Below are 24,108 nucleotides of genomic sequence, written 5' to 3' on the forward strand. Positions count from 1 at the left end.
TGGGCATTGCAGTTCCTGCCAAGAATGTGCTCCCACCTGATTTATTACATTCTGGTGGTGACAGAAATAATTGCTTTCCACTTGCAGTATCAAGTGAGAATTGCAATGATGGCGCTTGAGCTACTGTTACCTTATTTTGGACTGGACCTTCACTAGATAATCCACAAACAGGGCCACTAACTAAATTCAAGGCATTGTGGGTACTGGTGCGCACAGTTGAACTCTCTGAAACTGTTGACAAAACTGTGGGCAGAGGCACATGAACAGGTACAACTCCTGCATTATTCACAGTATTGCAAGACCCTAATTTAATTGATTCCCCACCCAATTGGTTTAGGCCTAGTGAAACAGATGAAATGGAACTGGAAACAGGAAGTTGACCAATGTTTGTATGGGAAGTCTGTGCTGGAACAAGAAAGGAGGTCAATGGTGACAATGGTTGTGTTTTTGATACCACAAGGTTCTGAACCTCTGGTAAGAAAGTAAATATCGGCCTTGGAGTAATAGAATTAGGTGAGTTTTGGTCAGAGTTACTTTGTACCTTAACAACACCCGTGTTTCCACCCCGTGTCATAACTAAAATAGACTGAGAATCTCGTATGCAGACTGTTTTAAGTTCTTGCTTTGTTTCACTTAATTCATTTGACTGCGGCGAGTTGAAGCTCTGAGCAGTTCCAGTATTACTTATTGATCTGCTCTGCGTTTTTGTTGGTGTTACTGGCTGAGTAGTTGACTGGCCACCTCTAGTATTTGATGGCGTAGCTGAAGGTGTCACAACTGCAGATACTTCCATCCTTCCTTGCGGTGCAATGACTGATGATGTTAAAAGGTTACACGATGATGATACAACTTTTGTGGGCTGACTAACCGAAGTCATGACTGTTGTTAAACCCACAGTGCTCCTACCCTGCCTTAAATTAGAAATTTGTGACTGAACTTGAGCAGGTGACAAAGACTGAAGGTCTACCGAAGGAGAATGCCCCAAATCAGCAGTCTGAGAGCCAACTGAGGTTCGTTTCTCCGGCTCCTTTCGTGCCTTGGGTGGACTTTCTTTTTCCACAGATTTGCCATCTTGTTGTTGGGCCAGTAGGTTTTTGGGTACAATAAGTACCTGCTGCATGATCCTTTCTCCAGTCTTTGCATCAATAACAGGCTGGACTGCAATCTTAATCTGGCCACTACTCAGATCAATTGGAACACAAGATCCATCAGGCATTTTATACACCATCTGTAATGGCCCTTTAGAAGATGCAAGAGGTGGCAAACAGGACTTTGCTGGACTTGGGTGCGTTGCAACTGCTGTTATTTTCTTTTCTGGATTGCTTGTCTCTCTCACAGAGGAGGATATTTGACTGGTTAAGGTCACTTTGTTCCCATTATGTTTCGCAAGTAAGGCTTGAATAGGTTTGGTCCCTTTCTGCACAACTGACCTTGATACATTAGTCATCTCACCTTTTGAAGCATCTAATTTCACAGAATGCTCATCTGGCTTGCTCACGCTGGTAACTGATTCAACTGGAAGTTGTATTTTTGCAGATTTAGATTCAATAGCATGGTTTCCAGGCTCAGAAGCAGATGATACATTTACTACGTTGTGATCTGCAGCAGCTTCGTTTGTGCTTAGTTTAGTCTTTTTACAAGGAGGTGATTCTTTCCAACATTCATCAAGATCACTACATCTGATTTGCTTTTTAGGATTCTTGAAAGTTTGTTTCTGTGTTTCTTTACTGGAACATTCTCTTCTAACAGGTTTCGGTTTACATACAGGTATCTCCACGTCTGGCTGCATCATTTCATCTGAAACATACAAAATAGTTAATAATAAACCCTAGTGAAATACAGACAATCCTGTAATGTCACTAATATAGTTAGATGTTTATCTGATGTAGCCAGTATTGTACATCAGATAAACACCTAATTGTATTTATGCCGTTAACCACCACCTGTTGCAGAAAACGCTAGTGATGTTAGTATTGTAAGCTAATCATAAAGACTGTTAAAATCTGATGCCATACTGCTTGATCTTTATTTTAACTAGTCTCAAAAAAAATTTGATGAGCCACATTTTCTCATGCTTATTCTTATTTTAATATGCATGTGCAACAAATAAACACCCTCAAATTGACCCCAGTTTCATATCCTAAATGGAAATTTTTTTCCCTGTCTGATCATGGGGCTCTTGCCCATAATTTAATCCATTTTATGATCATATCCGGGAATGTCTAAAATTGACAGGTACATCTGGGTTTCCAAGGGACTGGTTGATGCATTAAAAATATGAAGGCACATTTTATTATTTAAATGTCTAGTTTTATTTACATGAGTGAATCAGCCATCAATCTGTGCCTTGCCTCCATTAAGGCTGGATCAGCACTTGTTTTATATACATTTTTAATTTTAACCTCTGACCCAAACTAACCCACCTGATTTTGAAGTTAAGATCCAACCCAAGTGTTTAGTACAGACATGTAAAATTCATGTAGCTGGGTAGCGCTAGATGTAGTCTTCTCCTGCAACATGCAAACTACCACCAGAATGTACACCCTACATAATTTCATTTTTCTGTGAAGCTAAACAGAAACTGATTAACCACTTAACACCAACTTAATCTCTTCACACTCCACCCACCATCTCCACTCCCAAACCCTAGCACCAACCACTCAGATTCCAAAGTATCATTATCTGCAAGGCAGTTAGGCAAGGTTGTTCTCATTGGAACACAAGTATTTGAAGAATCCCACTATCCACATCAGTTAGTCTATTTTTGTCCCACATCTGGTATCCTCCAAACATCAGAGGTGATCATAACTAGATTTAAGTTATGAGGGGCTGCATCTTTATGGAGGTAATAGTGCTGTTAGAAGAGACATTCAAAAGGTGTTATCCTCTGCAGGTAAATCTATGCAATCAGAATCCCTACAGGGCAGGAGGCCATTCAGCTCATCAAATCTGAACCAAACACAATCCCACCCAGACCCTATTTCCATAACCCCTCACATTTATCCTGCTAATCCTCCTGACACCACGGGGCACTTTAACATGGCCAATTAACCTAACCCACACATCTTTGGACTGTGGAAGGAATCTGGAGCATCTGGAGGAAACCCAAGTAAACACGGGGAGAATGTGCAAACTCCACACAGACTGTGATCCGAGGCCAGAATTGAACCCAGATCTCTGGTACTGTGAGGCAGCGGTGCTAACTATTGTGTCACCGTACTGCCTGCAGAATTACTCCCATTGACAAATTTGCATATACCACCATATGGAAACTTGAGGAACTGCAGACAAGTAGACTAGGAAGGTCAAAACCCCTCAAGCTTTGTCCTTTGATAAGATTTCTGTATTATATACTTCCAAAGGGCTCTTCAAGCATCTAAACAAAATTATAATTCTGACTTTGATGGAAGAGATAAAACAATTGAATGATCTCTCGATAAAAATGAGTAAATCCCAAGGATCATCCCATCTGATTAGTAAATCGAACATGGCTGATATACAATAAAGATTTGCATTCATTAACTTCAGAAGCCAAATACCAATGACAATACTATTCTGTGTGCAAAATATATTTAGAGAAGTTTGAACAATGGTTACATTAAAGTTTCAGTTGGAAACAAGAGGCCTTAAGACTTTTTAGTAAAAGTCAGTGATGCCAGCATTCCAAAGAGGAATAAAAAGGATCGCTAATGGCGATGTGAAAATCAGCCAGTTGCTGTAGCTAGCCAGCCACCAAGACACATGGCCTGTGTGATTCTGAGCACAGTAACCCAGAGTTTTTTTTAAATTTTTTATACACAATTCCAAAGATGGTTCTGAACTCTTGATGACATAACAGAACTAGAATTCACTTGGTTATGTAATTGTCCCTTTTAAGTTTCATTAGATATTGAGGATGAAGTGCAAGCTTTTGCTAATGCTTGTTTTTGATTCAAATGTCACAAAAAAGTGTTTACATATCTGCTAAATTCAAAGTTAAAAACATGCAGGTACCTAAATCAGAGCATTCTTTCTTCACTATTTCTTGATGATCAGCAAAATTTGAGGTCCCTGCTTCATTTGGAGGTACGTCTTTTATAAACTCTCCATCCATTTCTTCACTTGGCAAGAGATCTCTAAGGAACACATCATTATCAGGCTGTTTTTTAAAGTCATCAAAGTCTTTCTTCATTCGAGCTCTTTAAAAGATAAAAAAAGTAAAGTTTCATTAAATAAGTTTCCAGATTGTTAGCACATATGCAAAACACTCATTCTGTGGGATGAGTTTTATTTTATATTTCCTTTACAATTTTTTAAATCACATTTTCTACAATGTACTCGTACTAAAACTCTCTCAAAGGATAAATCCTGCTGAGTAAATCAAGCTGAGGTTTCAGGTTTCAGTTGTGCTGGAGCATGTTACAAGGTTACATCATGCTGAAACATGTTGTGCACATTCCCAGCTCATGAGCAGCTAGCCCTGGCAGAGACCACTATCTCATGAACAATGCATGACCAGCGGTCAGAACCAATTAGTGTCAGCCACCTGCACAGATGTTTAATTAGCCAATGAATGTGAATGGGTGTTCTTTACAATAATGCATAATGAAACTTGAGAGCGAGAACAGTCTGTGAACATCTTATAAGAGACAGAGAAGGAACTCCTAATAAACACACATGCTTGCACCAGACCACGAGTTGTCAGCAAATTCTTGAATTCAATAATTTGTTTTCACTGAAATCATGTAACTGAAGAATTAAAAAGTTGCACTTAAGGAAGCACCTTATTAAATCTCTCAAACATGGGAGAACTTCAGACTTCTAATATCGTTGAAGTTCAGGAACTTATGTAAGCAAATGAGCGTTAATTTTGTACAACAGCTGGAAGACACAAACAGCAAAGAGAAAATAAGCTCATGTTGTTGGATGCCCATTGAGGGAGGGATGCTGCCAAAACGTTGGGAGAACTTCTTGCTTTTCAAACAGTGGCAAACCTTTAACGTCTGCCTGAACAGCCAGACCCCAGTTTAACATCGCGTCCAATTCATACAATGGGTTACACAGATATGCTTGGCTTCCATTTCCCCAAACTATGTATTTCAGGTGGTTCCTCACATACATGCAAACATCTGTCAGATTACCATCTGTCCTCTTTATATACTGTATGATTTCATAAAAGTTCTATATAGTCTAGTCTAAAATGGTATCATCCTTCAAATCGCTCACTTGGAAGAGACACTCCCTCTGTATTTCATGTAACAATATCATAAATTCATTAACAGAAGGATAGGATTGTGGTACAAATGCACAACCCCAGGCCACTAGATCTCAAAACAGAAACGTATGATCCAGAAACATGACCAGAACATAGGCACTTAGTGATAGTTCTGGAATATTCCCCACACCAAGCACCAAAATCTCCAGCATCATTAAAACTAAACAACTGTCTATATATTTTTTAGAACACATTTCCAATAATGTAATTTATTTGATGAAGTCTGGTATTTCATGGTCAGGATACATGCAATGAAACCATACAGCTGATAAATAAGAGCATTGGAATAGGAGTAGGCCATTCAACCTGTCGAGTTGGCTCTGTCATTCAACTGCACGCTGGCTAATCGTCTACTTTAACAGTACTTTCCCATTCCATCCCCATTTCTCTTGACATTATTAGTCATCAGAAATCTATTGATTTCTATCTTGAACATGCTTAAGCATTGAGCTTCCACAGCCCTCAGGGTAGAGAATGCCAAAGACTCACCACTCCAGAGATGGTTGTATACGACTAAAGGATTCCCAGGTTCTGACCTGCTCTTGTAGCTAAGGTATTTATAGGGCTACTTCAGTTCAGTATTGGTCAATGTTATCCCCTCAGAGTGTTGATGGTGGGGAATTCAGCTATGGTAATGCCATTGAATGTCAAGGGGTGATAGTTAAATTCTCACTTATTCAAGATGCTCAATGCTTGACAGTTGCTTGGAGCGATGTTACATGCCACTCGTCAGCCCAAGCTGGAAATTTTCCCAGTCATTTGGACACAGACTGTTTCAGTATCTGGAGTTGCAAACGGTGAACATTGTGCAATCCATCAGCGAACATCCCTACTACTAATCTTATGATGGAAGGAAGGTCCATATAATATAACATTGCATCTGGATGGTAGTACAAGACAAGGAATGAAGAGGTATTCTCTCCAGATTTAAGATGATTACAAAAAGAATTAAAGGGGAAGTTACAGAAAAAAAAGCTTTTTTTTACATTAAATATTAAATTAATGCATGTCAAAGTAATTCAAGCAGAGGCAGTGTATTGTTTAAGAAAACAAAATAATTAGTTGAAAAAAAATTAAGCAGTATGGGAAATTAGATGGACAATGAGATTAGACAAAGTACTTCATGGTGAAAAGTACTTTGAGAACTAATCTGTTTCTATGCTGCGAAGTTCAGCTGCTTGGACACATTAATGAAGTACTGTGAAACCATTTCCCAACATGATTAACTGTATTAAAAAGATTCAAAGAGAGAGAGGACAGGAGAACAAAAAGGCACAATAGTGCAAATATTACCGATTTCGCTGAAAAGCCTTGATTAGTTTTTGTTCCCATGGCAACAGTTCATTCAACAGTCGTCCTAGGGTACCATGTAAATCTTTTAAAGCTTGTCTTCTAAAAAACCATTTCTCCTGCAGATAAAAAGATTCTATTAAGGTCAAAATGTACAGTAATTATATCAGAGTATAACATTCTATTCTGACAAGATCACTTTTTGGCCCTCAGTGCAATAAAGTTTTATAATTATCAAACTGACATTGGCCTTTTGACTTACTAATCTGAGAACTGAGTACAATGTTTGTACTTTTATATTAAGAGAAAAGCAAGCTTCATATAAACAATAACATCTCAAATCATGGATAATTTTACTTTTTTTTGGATTATAACTAACTTTTCCTTAAACAGTTGTGAATTTTTCTGATGAGGGAATGGTTCACTCTCCCTCACTTGGTGTTCCCTGAATCAAATATTCCAGTGTTATGAGTATAATACTTCAGAATTAGCCTCCTGTTGTGCACTTGAGCTCCAAATTTCCATCTGACAGACAAAGCGCAAGAGAGAGACCTTTCAGCAAAATTGTCATTTCACCACCAAACTAGCACTGGCTTTATGTCAACTATTAGAATATGATCTAAGGTTATGGAAATAATCTCATGTAGAAGCTTTATGTCAGAGAAACTTAGAACTCATCAGCTTGGGCTAAATTTACATTGAGATCCCCAAAGTGAAAGAAAAGTGGACAAATCAATTCCCCATAGTTCTTATGAAATTGTCAGTGCTTTGTTTTTCTCCTACAGTCTCGGATTCCCCCAGAATGCATGCCTTGAGATCAGAGGTCTATGTTATAGGTCAGCATAAGTTTAATAACTGACTTGTGCATCTGTAAAGTCAAATGCATTTTATGTTCCAACATACAAAAACACAAGTAATCTAGCTATTACAGATTAAATAGTTGATTAGGATTATTTACTACCTAATGATACAAAATGAGAGGCAATATTAAGCTACAAGAGCCATAGTCAATTTGGACAACTGCAAAAACAAATTGAGTGTGCATTTGTTACACAGTTATAATGGTTAGCTTGAAGTGGCTATTGGTGAAAATACTTAAACCCAGTATCTGGTCTAGTGCCACAGTACATGCTAAGTGAAGCGATGCCATCTTGGATAACAGAGTCAGTTTTGCTCTTAACACTCAGATCACAATCAAGCAGCTTTGCCCCAGTATTAATCGCCTCTTAAGTCACGACCAATTTTATTTTTAAAAGCTCAGGTTTCCTTATATCTGGTATTCTTTCTTCAAATCCAAAAACAGTGGTTAAACCTTAAACGCGATTGCCTTAGATCATGTAGAAGTCAAATAATGTTTAGGAATTCATCAGGGTTTCAAACCCCACCCAGTGCAATAGAGTTAAGTCATCAAATTCATAAAACTGTTGGGTAGGTGTCCATTTAACCAGAGGTCATTTGAGTAATCCGCTTGAGAGGCAGGTCCTTAATTACAATATGTGAATCAGGCTTTGTTTAAGATATGTTGGCAACTATGAAATTAAGTATTGTGCACAGATTTCCTACAGTTGGCAAAATCTGAGCTAGGGCGAGGCAGCAGCAACCAGATGCAAAAGTGCAGCGCTTTTTACAGCACTGTTTTTGGGCCAGAAGAAACAGGAGTGCTTCCCCTGCCATTTAATGAAATTTCCAGGCCCACAATCTGTTGCAGACCTTCCCTCCCTCTCAACTACCAGTTTGATCACCACACATTCCCTCCCAGTACACTCCTGATTGCGGGTTCACTGCCCAATTCACCAATTCCCAATCATCCCTTGCTGCTGAGGACTATCACCAACAGTTCCTGACTGTAGTATTCAACCACAGGCTTTCCTGCCTGGAAACCAGTTAATCAGGCAGAAAATAAACAAGCAGTTAGTGAAGTCCTGACACTAAATTCACAGGGCATTCAGGTTCCTAGAATTTCTGGCATCCCTCCCCAATCCGTCTACTCAAAAATAATCAGAGATGTCGCGTGGAATTTTCCAGCCATTCACATTGGCATGATTCTCTGGTCCTGCTGCAATGAATGGAGATTTGGCCGAGCACCAAATTCTCCATCGTTGCTTGCAGTGAGGCACAAATAGCCACAAAAGTCCGGCCATTGTCTGTTTTGCAACTATGGGTCACCCAGAGACCACCGTCTGCTACAAAAACTTTGCCGAGTTCCCCAATTTTCTTATTTTTAAAATCTCTCAATAGTAGAATTTATCTAATTTGCCAATTGCAGTTCGCTGTCAATATACCAACACATCAAAATATTGATCAGTTAAACAAATTAAACTACACAGGTACAGGATGGCACTAAAGCACACTGTAATGAATGAATGATAAAATCTATTAATAATTGAGTTGTACAATCTTGTGTGTTAGGCTCTCCAACTGCAAGTAACACTAATTCCTGGGGAAGGGGAAAGAAATGGAAAGATCCATGGCAAATTTCAATAAAAGGTGGAGAGTCTTTTGCTCATAATACATCAGTAGACAGAATTCAACCAACAAGCCTTCACTCTGAAAGTGTTATAACAGACTGGAAAAAAAGACTATACCCAATTGTTGGGCCTGTGTCAAGAACCTAGTCTTCTTAACCAGTTTGACCTCTGTATTATTCAATTGCCCCATAATACATATTAAAATCATGATTTTTACTATCCAGTTTCAGTACAGGCTTTTCCAACTCTTTACCACATTGTCCGTATGAATGGATGTTCTCTTGTTCATGATGTTCACATCACACTATCTGTAACCCCCAAAACATGCCTGGGTTTGCAAAATCTCACTAACTGTCCTGGCTGGAGACAATACACATCTCTTTAACCTGTGCTTAATCCTCTCTTCACTCACATTGTCTGTACCTTTAAGACTTGATCACCTATAAAGGCTTGCATTCCAACCATTATCTTGTAAATCGAGTGTGTGTCTTCATATGCCTTGTTTGTGAACACCAGTCCTCACTCACCTGAAGGAGCTTGAGGCTCCAAAAGCTAGTGCTGCCAAATAAACCTGCTGGACTTTAACCTGGCATTGTGAGACTTCTCACTGTTCTCTTGTTCCACAGATAACATTGATAATGAATATTATTGAATCCCATTAATATTTTCATGAATCTTAAATATTCTGTAAAGTCACCAATAAGCTGTATTTTCCAGTACAAATATCCTTCTGTTAGCCTGACAGCTCAGTTGGCTGGACATATGTTTACTGAAGCAGTGCAACACCAACAGCGCTGGTTCAATTCCCATACCAGCTGAGGTTATTAAGGTCCTGCCTTCTTAATCATGCCCCTTGCCTGAGCTGTGGTGACCTTCAGGTTAAATCACCACGAGTTAGCTTTCCCCCTCAAAAGGGAGATGGCCAATGGTCACCTGAGTTTACCTTGGCTACTATTTCATAAAATGAGGTATTCTCAAAAAACAAAAAGAGGCAATAGGAATTAAATAATACAATTCTCACAAGGATTCAGGAACAGGCATTCTGGGGGTGTATGCACATAAATCTTTGAAAACAGCATGACAATTTGAGAAGGCTGTTAAAAGGAGTTTATGTGACGTTAGCTTTATAAAGCACCTTTGTCTTAGGCAGTCCCTTGGGGTTGAGGATGACTTGCTTCCAAACTATAAACGAGTTCTCAGGTAACTGAGGAGTCCAATGTGTGACTTCAGTCTTTGTCACGGGTGGGACAGACAGTAGCTAGAGGAACGGGTGGATGGGATGCCATACATCACTATCAATACTTGGCTTCAGCTTGCTTTCAGTGAGGAAAGGTGGGATGTTTGGCTCCTTCTCAGATGCTTTTTCTCCATGTCAAGCAGTCTTGGGTCAGGGATTCCAGTTAGGATATTGCATTTTTCCAAAGAGGCTTTAAGGGTAACCCTGAAGCATTTCTTCAGCCCTCCTGGGGCTCACTGTAGGGTTAAAGTTCCATGTAGAGCATTTATTTCCAGAGACTCATGTCAGACATGCAGAGAATGGGGTCTGCCCAGAGAAGCTGATTGTGTGTGGTCAATTTCTGGGAAATGCAAGAACAGCACCAGCCCTTGTACATAGCCTTCTCTGACACTATTAAAATAAGGGATTTTGGAGTGTTCCCCTCCGTTTTGGCAGCCATCTTCCATTTGTTCCATGATGTCATGCAAGCCATGATCCTGATCAACAGATTTACTTCACTGCCAGCAAACAGATTCATCACAGATCCAATTCATGTTTAACAAAAGAACAAGAAGTGTGCTGAGGAGCAACTTTTTTTTGTACATGAGTTACAATGCCAGGTACAGAATGGGCATGATTTTACAGCCTTGCTAGGGCAAGGCTGGAAATTGACCCGAGGTCAACTGAGATTTCCATTGTCAGACCCTCACCTGCGCCAATTCCATGGCGAGACGAGGTGGTAGAGTTCCGGCCAATCTGTGAAAAGGTAATGTGTGGAAACAGATTCAATAATAATTTTCCAAGAGATCTGGACAAGTACTTGAAGTGGAAATAACTGCAGGTGAGGAATTAATTGGATTACTTCTAAAGAACAGGCATACTAGGATAAATTGCATCCTTCAGTGCCGTATAATTCAATTATTTTCATAATCACACTGCTTGTTTTCTACCTTGCCTTTATGGCTTCATATTTCACAATACAAAACATCTCCCACTTCTTGGCCTAATCCCCATAATCTATGCAGATTTCTCTAGTCCATATTTCTTCACTTTTTTGTTTACAAACTCTCCCAATTTAGTATCAGCAAACTCTTTTGTTCCTGTCCATAGTTCCAAAACATCAGCATGCATCACCTCTTTCTAGGCAGCTGTAGCTCATTAATTGCCCTTTGCATCCCTTGATCCATTTAAGGAGCACTGTGTTGGCCCCAACTTTTACCAATTATATCACAAAGGTTGTCATTTGGATTCTAAATTCATTACAAGGAGAATGACAAAAATCAATATTAGCACAGGTTTAGAAACACAGGAGGTCGGGGAAGAGAGGCGGGGGGGATCAAAACAGGAGCAAAACAGATCAAAATTTTTAGTGTGTGCAGCATACACTTCAACAATTTGGATAGTTTCAAAACAGGCTTGCACAGAATTGGAGTTTTCATCACATGTTCCAACATAAAATGTTCCAATATAAAGTGGTGGATGTTATATGCAGAAAATATAATCTGGCAACAATTTGCATTCTGCATGTCTTCGATACACAATTAGATAGTTCCTTTCTCAGAGTCAGAGAGGTTTATATAAGGAAACTGAAGATAGTTGATTTTCAACGAATATAACACTTTTAAAAATACTCAACAAATAGTTGGACTTAAATAGTGTCTAACCATGATGATAAAGACTTCACACAAATTAATTTTCGACAATGTAACTTACAAGATAAAGTAGCCATTATGAATCAGCAACAAAGATGAAGTAGTGCAGGAAGTTCAATTCATTGGAGCATTTTTGATTTTCAAATTTTGATCCAGAGCAAAGAGATCAGCTACTTACAGATTTCTTCTTATTATTTTCCAGTTCTTTTAGCTCTCCTTCCATTTTGGCAATGAGTTCCCTGAGTTCATCAAGACTAGTGCAAATGAGCTAGACAGAGGAGTAAAAAAAATTGATTTGAGAGCTCTAGTACCATCAGGATGGACAAACTTCACAAAAAGTACTTTACAATTAATGGCATCTGACAACTTCAGAAACTCATTTCTTACATTCAATACCTTTTTCTTGATAACAACAACCAAAGCAAATGTGCCATTTGAAAATATTGAGATCACAATGTGAAGAAAACATGTGGGTGAACTTAGAAACATAGACAATAGGAGCAGGAATAGGCCATTGAGCCCTTTGGGCCTGCTCTGCCATTCATTATGATAAGTAAGAAGTCTCACAACACCAGGTTAAGACTCCTTACTGTGTTTACCCCAGTCCAACGCCAGCATCTCCACATTATTCATTACGATCACAGCTGATCATCCAACTCAGTAACTTTATCCCCATTAGCTTTGATCCGTTTAGCACCAAGTGTTATATCTAACTCCTTCTTGAAAATATGCAATGTTTTGGCCTCAACTGCTGTCTGTGGTAGAGAATTCCACAGGCTGATCACTCTATGAGTGAAGAAATTTTTCAACTCAGTCCTAAATGGTCTACCCCATATCCTTAGGCTGTGATCCGGGCCCCCCTCCCAGTTCTAGACTCCCCTGCCATTAGGAACATCCTTCCTGTATCTAACCTGCCTAGTCCTGTTAGAATTTTATAGGTTTCTGTAAAATGCCCCACATTCTTCTAAACGCCTGTGAATACAATCCCAACTGACTCAATCTCTCCTCATACATCAGTCCTGCCATCCCAAAAATCAATCTAGTAAACCTTCACTGCACTCCTTTCCATAGCAAGAACATCTTTCCTCAGACACAGACCAAAACTGCACACAATATTCCAGGTATGGTCTCACCAAGGCCCTGTATAACTGAAGCAAGACATCCTTGCTTTCGAATCCTGTCACAATGAAGGCCAACATGCCATTTGCCATCTTCATTTGCATGCTCACTTTTAGCACCTGGGGTACAAGGACCCCCGGGTCTCACTGCACATTCCCCTCTGTCAACAGCCATTCAGATAACAATGTCTTCCTGTTTTTGCTACCTGACATTTATCCACATTATGCTGCATCTGCCATGCATTTGCCCACTCACTCAACTTGTCCAAATCACACTGGTGATCTCTGCATCCTCCTCACAGCTCACCCTCCCAGCCAGGCTGTCATCTGCAAATATGGAAATATTATATTTAGTTACCGCAAGTAAATCCTTAATATATATTGTGAATAGCTGGGATCCTAGCACTAACCCCTGCATTACACCATTAGTCACTGGCTGCCACTTGCAAAAAAGACCCATTTGTTATTACTGTTTCTTGCCTGCCAACCAGTTTTCAATCCATCTCAATACACTACTCCCAATCCATGCACTTTAATTTTGCATGCTAATCTCTTAAGTGGGACTTGTCAAAAGCCTTCTGAAAATTCACTTGCCAATGTTGAACAACTAGAAGATAATTAATAAGCAACACTGAACGACATACATTGGGAAAAGGAAACTATTTTTTAAAAAACCAACAAGTCATTGTGCCCTCAGACTTCTACCAAACAGATTAAAATAGCAAATTACTGCTTATACAAAAAGTTCAAGGTTGCTCCTCAGTCTTTGCCGAGTTAGTTAATCTTCCTAATAAGGAGGCCAAAGTGGTATTGAAACGGGTTTTAGTGACCTTAGGTTCAATGATAGCTGGTACTACACGTATGGATAAAGGAGGAGGACAGGACCCTTAGTTACCATTGGTGCTCATGTAGCCTTACAAACCTCGTCACCAAAGCTCATTACATGAATGTGTGTTTTGGTGAGGAATGGAGAGGCAGCCAGTCCCAAGAAAAATAGTATTCAATTAAGAAATCATAGTAAGAATACATTAAGAGCAGCAAATTGACAAAGAGGGGAAAATTAGACACACTTTGAACTCAGTAGGGTGGGAGTGATGTAATACAAAAGGCTGTCACCTTTTTAGCAGAGTTGTACCTGAATGCAAGTTTATAAGCTAGTGTTCACATGAAAAGCATTTTCTACAAGCACACCCACATGCCCCATGAACTGAAGATTACATCTTTCCAGGTAGCATGGATACACAACATTGGGGCTGTCCACCCACCATGCTTTCCTGTCCACTATGAAAGGCTGAAAATATCACCCAAGTCAGTTATGCTCATGCTAAAATTAAGTTTGATTTGTAGCAAGATATAACCAGAGATAAAAAGTGTATAAAAGTCTATTGTATAAATAGGGTACAAACAACAAAGTGAAAGGAGAAACAAGGAAAAGCCATACCTCTGCTACTTAATAATTTAAGCAAAACTATTTGATTTGCTGGTTCTCGGTGAATTAACTCATCAAGATGGTACACCTTTGCATCCCCCTAACTTACTGGAAGTGGTAAAAATGCAAGGAACAGGTCTTTTACTTTCTCTGCTTTTGCTCTGTTCTTTCCCTCCCACTCACTTCTTTGCTCTCGGCTCAATAGCACTCATTTCTCTCTATTTGTCTTAAGCTACCCAATTTTCCCTTGCTTTTGACTCTTCCCTCTATTACAGCATTCAAGAGGCAGCAAGAAAGTGAGAAGCTGGCTCGGACTATTCACTCAGAGGTCCCAAGAATATTTGTGTACAGTTATTTAACCAGGAGAGCCAATGAATCTTCTCACATTCTACATTAACAGTACGTATGCAATAGCCTTAAGTTTAAAGTACCTTTGGAGGGTTAATTCAAAATAATTTTAAAAAGTTAGGGGTAGTTGACAGTGAAGAAACAACGTTGTTGATAGGAAACAACTGACAAGTTAAGCAAATACTTAGCCCAATAATCAATTTGCAACAAATTACCAATTTTGACAAATAAACTACACGTCACTGAACTGCTATATACGGGCAGCACTGTGGCTAGCATTGCTGCCTCAGTGCCAAGGACCCGGGTGCGACTCCCAGCTCAGGTCACTGTCTGTGTGGAATCTGCATGTTTTCCCTGTGTCTGCTTGGGTTTCCTCTGGGTGCTCCGGTTTCCTCCCAGTCTGAAAGATGTGCTGGTTAGATGCATTGGCCATGCTACAGGGGAGGTCCCAGAGGATTGGAAAATTGCCAATGTTGTTCCTTTGTTTAAGAAGGGTAGCAAGAATAATCCAGGTAATTACAGGCCAGAGAGCCTTACATCAGTGGTAGGGAAATTATTGGGAAGGATTCTTCGAGACAGGATTTATTCCCACTTGGAAATAAGTAGACGTATTAGTGAGAGGCAACATGGTTTTGTGAAAGGAGGTTGTGTCTCATGAACTTGATCCAGTTTTTCAAGGCAGTACCGACGATGATTGATGGGGGTAGGGCAGTGGATGTTATCTACATGGACTTCAGTAAGGCCTTTAACAAGGTCCCTCATGGTACACTGGTGCAGAAGGTGAAGTCGCATGGGATCAGAAGTGAGCTGGCAAGGTGGATACAAAACTGGCTCCATCAAAGACGACAGAGGGTAGTAGTGGAAGGGTGCATTTCCGAATGGGAAGGCTGTGACAAGTGGTGTTCCTCAGGGATCACTGCTGGGATCTTTGCTGTTTGTAATATATATATAAATGATCTTGAGGAAAGTGTAACTGGATTGATTAATAAGTTTGCGAATGACACAAAGGTTGGTGGATTTGCACATAACGATGAGGACCTTCAGAGGATACAGCAGGATATAGATCAGTTGGAGACTTGGGCAGAGAGATGGCCAATGGAGTTTAATCTGAGTAAATGTGAAGTAGTGCATTTTGGAAAGTCTAATACAGATAGGAAATATACAGTAAATGGCAGAACCTTTAGGAGTATTGATAGGCAAAGGGATCTGAGTGTACAGGTACACAGGTCACTGAAAGCGTCAATGCAGATGGAGAAGGTGGTCAAGAAGGCATATGGCATGCTTGCCTTCATCAGCCGGGGTACTGAGTTTAAAAATTGGTAAGTCACGTTGCCGCTTTATAGAACCTTAGTGAGGCCACACTTGGAATATAGTGTTCAATTCTGGTCGCCACATTACCAGAAGGATGTGGAGGCTTTGGAGAGGGTACAGAAAAGATTTACCAGGATGTTGCCTGGTATAGAGAACATTAGCTATGAGGAGAGGTAGGAGAAACTTGATTTGTTCTCACTGGAGTGACAGAGGTTGAGGGGAGACCTGATAGAAGTCTACAAGATTATGAGAGGCAAGGACAGAATGGATAGGCAGAAGCTGTTTCTCAGGGTGAAAGAGTCAATTACTAGGGGGCATAGGTTTAAGATGCGAGAGACAAATTTTAAAAGAGATGTACAAGGCAGTTTTTTTTTTGCACAGAATGGTGGATGCCTGGAACTTGCTGCCAGGGGAGGTAGCGGAAGCAGATACAGTAGTGACTTTTAAGGGCATCTTCACAAGTACATGAATGAGATGGGAGTAAAGGGGTATGGTTCCCAGAAGCGTAGGGGGTTTTAGTTAAGTCAAGCAGCATGGTCTGTGCAGGCTTGGAGGGCCAAAGAACCTGTTCCTATGCTGTAATTTTCTTTGTTCTAAATTCTCCCTCAGTGTACCCGAACAGGTGCTGGAATGCGGTGACTGGGCATTTTCACAGTAACTTCATTGCAACGTGAATGTTAGATGAGTTGTGACACTGATAAATAAACTTTACTTATTTAACTATAATGCATTATGAGCATAAAATTCACTAAATTATCTACTTGCCATTAATTTATGAATTTATTCATCCCTTTGTGAACAGTCAATGGAGTCAGCTTTTAAGAACTTAATCAATTTTTAATTCTTGCATTAATCATAGAAATTTCACAACACAGAGGCCACTTAGCCTACTGCGTCTGCGCCAGCAATTTGCAGTAACTTAGCTGCCAGAAAATGGAAATGAGTTGGGCAGGTATTCTTTTTTCAAATGACTTTGCTTCCGTGAAAGTGTCTTTAAAACCTTCCAGCATTGTCAATGTAGGAGCTTTGCGCTCTACTCTCATTAAGATCAACATTACGTTTTCATTATTAGCCTCAAATACTTTGGTCATGAGGGGTTCTCGGTATTTCATAAAATGACCCCATGCGTTTGTGTTGTTTTTCTACCCCTTTTCCTAGCCCCTCTGTCTCCTTGGCATAGGCACTTTGCTGAGATATTTTGCAATTTTGGACAGATCTGACAGTGTCCCATCCAAATGGGTACCTTCAGGCATTGAGCGACAAACAATTTAAATGAATCAGAATACGTTCACCAAAAAACCACAAATGTCTTTTTCTGGCAGGAACCGAGTGTATCAACAGAATGAACCTCGGCCAATTTTCCCTCAGCGACTGAAACATATCTCTAGCTGAGATCAGCTAACTCAGTTTTTTTTTTAAAAGATGAGATGTGGGTGTCACTGACAATGCCAGTATATTTGTTGCCGTTCTTGAATTGTCCTTGAACTGAGGGCAGTTTAAAAGACAACCACATTGCTGTGGGTCTGTGGTCACGTGGAGGCTGGGCCAGACCAGCTGATTTCCTTCCCTAAAATGGATTAGTGAACTAGATGGATTTAATTATAATCAATGATAGTTTCATGGCCACCTTTCCAGAGACTTGTTTTCAATTTTTATTAACTGGATTTAAATCCCACCAACTGCTATGGGATCTGAAACCATAGATGAGTCCGCCTTTCTGGTCCAGTAACATTACCACGAGGCCATTATCTTCCCATGTAGCAGTTGGGGTTTGAGGCATTTTTTAATCTGTACTGATTAACTGGTCAGTGACTTCATCAGGTAAATCACCAGAGAAGCCAATTTTGACAGATTTAATGGGAGCCAAAAGTTCACACCAGTACTGGAGTTGATCCAAACGTAAATCAGCATTAGCTGTCTGAGTACATAGCTTAGGCAGTACGAGTGTTTTTGCCAACGAATAGCTCCAGGTTTGCTCTCTGGCCACTCCAAAATCCTAGCCCAATGAAAGATAATAATAGCACAAATTATGAGTTAAAAGTAAAAAGGAAGAAGAAATAAAAGAGTACTTCTTTACAATCACACTATTTTGTGACTCTGAGGAGTCCAACAATAACCATGAATATCTTCATTTGGTTAGCCTGAAGGAATTGTATGTGAACATTTCATCCCTTCCGGAAACATGTAGTTTGGGCTGGGCTGGGCTTTGGGGTGGGGTTAGTCTGGTGTGCAAACAGTTCTGGCTTGCACCATTGCTTTTACAATAACGCTGGTACAAATGAGCACCTTCCATCAGAAATAAAACCATTTCCTCTTTGAATTTAGTTTAAGTTTTTTTTTAAAAAGGCAAACAGATAATTGAGTAGAATGAGTTTTTGTCAAACCACTTGCACTGGTTGTTTCCCTCTACTCAAACACCCAGCACCCTAGACTTTTCATGTTATGAAGTTATAAATAAAAAGGCAGAACTATCTAAAAATTTCAGGATGAATTTCAAATGAATAAAAGACATCCCTGTTTTAGTGTCTAATGAGAAGACATGACTGCCAGGAACAAATTTCATTAATGTCCACATGGGAGAAAAAAAATCAACGCTATTGCCACAAAGAAATATTCGGGAACTGATGAGCTAAGTTATGTGACAATTCATCAATTAGTAGAACCCTAGATCAAGTGCCTAAGAGACTAAAGGCACAAAGACATGGTATACCAAACTCCCTACACAACATACAAAATCAAGGCTAAGAAGCTGGCTCCCAAACCAGAAGTAAACACAGTCTATATTCAGCCAGGCACTCTGGTACCATAGCTTCTAGAGGTGATGTCAAATGCAACATAATGGGAAGTAACACATGGGTAAAGATGGTAGATGCTGTCAGAATAAATCCAACAAAGTGAAAGCAATTTGTCTATAAGAAAACAGTAGATAAATGTTGTCCAACATAGTAGTGAATTAATCTGATAGCAAAACAAATCTGCATTAAATCCACATATTACTAATGCTAATTACTATAACTAGGGTTTCTGACATTAACTTCCATTTTTTGAAAGCTTATCCAATTTGCTACCTAAAATGTTGCTAACTTGCTCGTAAACCCACCTGAAACTGTGGCGTTGTAGGCAATGGTGGTGGTATCAACTTCTTCTTCTTCTCGTCCGCCTTTTCAGAATCTGGTTTCTTTGCTGTGAACATGCATGAGATAAGCACACTGAAGTAACTAGAGCTCTTCAGAATATTAAGCATCAATTATACTGAAGTTCATATTTCAAAGCAAAAAACGTTCTTGTAAACTTGAGAGAGAATTTCACCAATTAAGGCAACTATTATACAAGCATTAAATGCAGGGACCTGTGTTGTGTAAGGAATTACGGTGGCAAGTTGCAGCATTTACCTTGATAAATTATATGGATATATGTGTATTAATAAAAGCAAATTACGTGGATGCTTTTTATACAGAAAATGCCGGTAAAACTCAGATCTGGCAGCATCTGTGGAGAGAGAAACACAGCATTATAAGGACACAAAATGTTAAATATTTCTTTCCCAACAGATGCTGTCAGACCTTTTGAGTTTTTCCAGTCTTTTCTGTTTATATTTTATGTTATATTATAGCCTTTCGTCTCTTACAAACTAATATTGAAAGTAAAACTGTCAAGGCACATATATTGACTTCACATCATGTCACAAATATGAAATGTTTTTGATAATTCATTTCCAGATATTGCAGTTAAACAATTTTTTTTATTTGATAAACAGACAATCATGATTAGTTGGGTTCCAATTCACTGCCACCAATTATCCTACTTCACTGATATTCTAACGTCAATTCCTTTCTCTTTCAACTAGTTTCACCAGCTCCTCAGAGACCAGTTGCCTCGCTGAAGTGACTATTCTGGTATTTGAATACAGAAACAGGATTGACAAGCTATTTGACTGTGGGGAACGTGGATGTCAAGAGCAATCAGATATACCACATACATGCGCTATCAACTAGTGGTGAATTGGTAATGGAAAATCCAGCTGATTTTTCCAAGCTTTACATCAGAAGCAGACAAATTGCAGGACCCAACACCCTCATTGTTTTAATTCCTGATTTGTGAGTTTGCGAGAGTCCATCTGATGTGCATGGCTCAGTGATCAAGCATTTATCTATTCAGCATGCGCAGGCGGCACTAACTTTAGCACAAATTAGATGGAATATGACAGAATGTAGCTGTGCCTCCTAAGATACATAAAAAAAAGCTTCATCTTTCTGCAACATCTAATGTGTCAGCCGTTTTATCTCCTTCATGAAGGTAATAATGTTTTTGGCCATTTGTTGGTCCGTTAACAACTAAATCAAAAAACAAATTAATGAAAGGATTACAACTAAACTTGTTCCACAGATGGGATATGGTCCAAGGGGCAGCACAATGGCAGAGCGGCTAACACTGCTGCCTCACAGTACCAGGGACCTGGATACAATTTCCAGCTTGAGTCACCGCACGCAGTTTGCACATTCTCCGTGTCTGTGTGGGTTTCCCGAGTGCTCCAGTATTGTCCCACAGTCCAAAAATGTACTGGTTAGGTTGATAGGCTATGCAAAATTGCCCCTTGTCAGGGGGACTAGCTAGGGCAAATGCATGGGATTATGATTGGTGCAGACTCGATGGGCTGAATGGGCTCTTTCTGTACTGTTGGATTCTATGATTCTATGAAGAATTGATAAGGTTTTGGAAAAGATACTTATCCAGATCCTGGAATTTTTAAAGGTTCCATTAACATTGGGGAATAGGGAAAACTTAAAATGTTAGGGTTGATTTATTTAGAATTCTGATGATTATTTTAAAACGTGTGGATCATTTCAGCTGCTATGATGGAACTTATTACAGCTGTCAAAATTGAGCAGGGTTTTTCAGAGTAGGTTGTTGGATATGGATTGGCTTCAAATCTCTGCTGCGAGATTTAAGCTCTTGATAAAGATTTTTTTTTGCAGATTTGTAGAACATGAACCAAGCAGAGAAAAAGGTCTAAACAAGAACTGCCTAACTGTAATAACATTGAGTTAACTTGGTGTGGCGGAGGTATGTGCCAAATGTCCTCAGCTAATTGTGTTCACCAACTCATGATTTTTCAATGCATTAAGTGGGGAGTGGGTGAAGTTATTAGGATAGTGACTCACAAATGATATATGCCTGTGTTTATCCTTTCACTAGTTACTTTGCTTTATTTCCACTGGCCGCAATTATCAAAGAGTCTATATAAACTTAGGAGATTAATTCAAAGTACAATACAGATTGTCTCATAATAAATGGCTGTTGTGCCTTGATCAATCTAGTTATTCAAAAGGAAAAGATAAAAATATTAAAAGTTATGGGGGGGAAAAAAAACAAATAAGTGGCCTGAATACTCTGATCAAATTTTCTATAATTTAATGGGTATAATACCTCCCTTAATATACGCATTTCACAGCTACATTGTCTGGTTCGTGGTTACATTACATATAATCACTCTGATCTGTGCATCTGTATCCATGGGTATATGGCGACTAGAATTTCAATAATATTCTGATTTATGCAAGACCTGAAGGAGTTCAACTCAGGTGAAAGTAGTTTCAGACTTTGGGTAATTCTTGGGCGTCGCAGTGTTTGTAGGAGCTTTATTCTGTGTGCAACTTGCCAAAATCTTCCTCTTACACCCAATCAGAAAAATCCTCCATTCAATCGTATCAAAGTAGACAAACCTTCTCTATGGTGCCCATAGATCTATTATTGCTGCGGCATATAATCTGCCCATCATGCACAGAAAAGAGCTGTTACCACTGGCTTTGTTCAAGAGGTTAATTTGATTCAAAAAGCATATTCCATCAGTTGGTCCTAACAAGTAGGGTACACACTGCACTTAAACAGTCCACGCTTGCAAAACAAAAAAAAATCTACTGTCAGATGTGACTCTGTGACTGGGCAGAACTACACTTACGGAACAACTCCAAATGCAATAGATAATTAGTTGGGCTCATAATGTGGCTCATTTACAGTTGCTAGAAGCAACATACATTCATATGGTGGGACCTGTTATCAGCAAACAAAAGGATAGGTTCCAGCCTTGCACCCTTTTTGAATAATCTAGGAATCTGGGGATCTTATTGTTCCCCATTGCTTTTTCCATAGCAAATCAGAGTCAACTTGCTAACTACTCTTCTCTCATGCAGTGTAAATTGTGATAATATGAAGTTTAGCATTCTTGCATTGCCACTGATAAGTGCAAGATGAAAAGCTTCCACAACATAGCTCTACAGAAATGTTCAAGTTCTGTACTACCAATTATTCTGCTTTTGTAATTTTTATTGTTGTGCAATCAGAAATAGGCATCCGATCCCAAGTTTCAAAAATTAGAATTCTGTGTGCATCAAAAGCAGGAAACAAAATAGAATAAAATTTGAAAACTAGCTTCACTGGTACACTACATGTCACACAATTTACTGGTTGCACGATTATTAGGCAACAAGCAGTCTGTAATTGACCCTGTATTTAAAATATTTGTGCAAATGTTGCAGACTAGCAGACATATATTAATTTAAAAAATATATCTCACATTCAAAAGATCTTTGATTAACACAATTGAGATACACTGATTACAAAGTTCCAAATTTTGTCCCTGTATGTTGATGCAGATTTGTTTGTCTGCTTCATTTATTCCCTTATCAGACCATCTAGAGCAAAACAGGGGTGTTCAATCTGAGAGCTTTGGAAAGGAATTCCAGGACAGGACATTCAGGTCTTTGATGTGCCCAGCACATGACTTCTCCTGTCAAAACCCAAATCAAGCCTAACTCTGAAAAACCCAAGGGGAAAACAGTGAAATAACAACTCTGCATTAGTTGTGATTAAAACAAAAATTTTAACAATTAAGATCAATTATTCTGCTGCAGTAACAGTAGGAGCTGCTGCATTCAGTCACCGATAATAAATTGCTAAAACAAATCCTATGCAAGAAATATGACAAATACATTTCTTAAAGGCACAGTATCACCATAAGATAAACCATGCTTCAGATTTTTGCCTGATGTATCCAGGGAGTCTGCATCTTCCACATAGCAGGGTTGGCTTCACTAAGCTGCAACTGTACTAGCAACTGGCTCTTTCAGGTGTACTTGAAACTCTAAGTTACACAAGATTAATGTTCCCTTCACAGCACAATAGCTTTAAACTTCTTTTAATCATGCGTGTGCAAACATGGAACAAGGCTTGTATAGATTCCTATGCAGCTGCACACGCACACATTGTACTGCAGGAGTGGTGCTTGAGACTCAACATTCAAAGTAAAGGTAATTAAGGTCAAAAGCAACATTAAAACACCTTCCTTTGCTACCTCAAATGAATAAGTATGAATGCAAATGTGTCCAAATTTTTCTATTCATGGACAGCATTAGTGTTCAATGAAGCTTGGGACCAACTATGACCTGGAAGACAAATTTCAAGAACTAGTTCAATAAGATTGTTAGCGATTTAAAAAGTGTGGCTCTCAGTCAGTCTTAGATAAGAACAATTTGCTCTTGCACATTCAATTATTGTGACCCTGAAGAAAGGAGAGAATAACCATTTTTAAAAATATTGTAGATACAAAGATGACTCCATCTGCTGGGGGGAAAAAAAAAGCACAACTAAAATGTTTCTCTAGTCAACACCTGCTATATTACTGCCATTGCTAAGTAACAAGCCTGCCATTCAAATTCAAAATAGTCTACGCTCCAGTTGTGCTTGATGACTTCCACCAAATATATCTGTGCATTGTGGGATTTATTTTATTGTAACTTCCAACCCTACAACTTCAGGATCTTCTTCATCAATCCATCGTGATAAAATTGGAATCACTGTGTAACCTAAACAAGCAAACATTTACTGACAGTCCAGAAATACATTAATAGATGCAAATTGTCTCTTGGATCCACAGAGACTTAAATTACAAATGATAAGCTTCAATGCACCAAGGCAGCTGACAACATAAGGTGTTGAGGCTGGTTTGATTCTAATTGGAGTTAA

At 39.2% G+C, this 24,108-nt stretch overlaps 1 protein-coding gene across 1 annotated transcript in view; it reads right to left on the reverse strand.

Annotated features, from left to right (window-relative positions):
* Nucleotides 1-24,108, reverse strand: part of brd10 (bromodomain containing 10) — an 84,050-nt gene that overhangs the window by 2,637 nt on the left and 57,305 nt on the right. The window contains exons 4-8 of the mRNA XM_080188490.1: nucleotides 19,187-19,269; nucleotides 12,059-12,148; nucleotides 6,548-6,663; nucleotides 3,994-4,178; nucleotides 12-1,797 (exon numbers count right to left, since the gene is read on the reverse strand). Coding sequence (XP_080044616.1) covers nucleotides 12-1,797; nucleotides 3,994-4,178; nucleotides 6,548-6,663; nucleotides 12,059-12,148; nucleotides 19,187-19,269 — 2,260 coding nt within the window. The remainder of the gene's footprint in view (nucleotides 1-11; nucleotides 1,798-3,993; nucleotides 4,179-6,547; nucleotides 6,664-12,058; nucleotides 12,149-19,186; nucleotides 19,270-24,108) is intronic.

Source organism: Carcharhinus amblyrhynchos, chromosome 5, assembly GCF_965287045.1.
Source record: "Carcharhinus amblyrhynchos chromosome 5, sCarAmb.v2.hapA, whole genome shotgun sequence".
Lineage (NCBI taxonomy): Eukaryota > Metazoa > Chordata > Chondrichthyes > Carcharhiniformes > Carcharhinidae > Carcharhinus > Carcharhinus amblyrhynchos.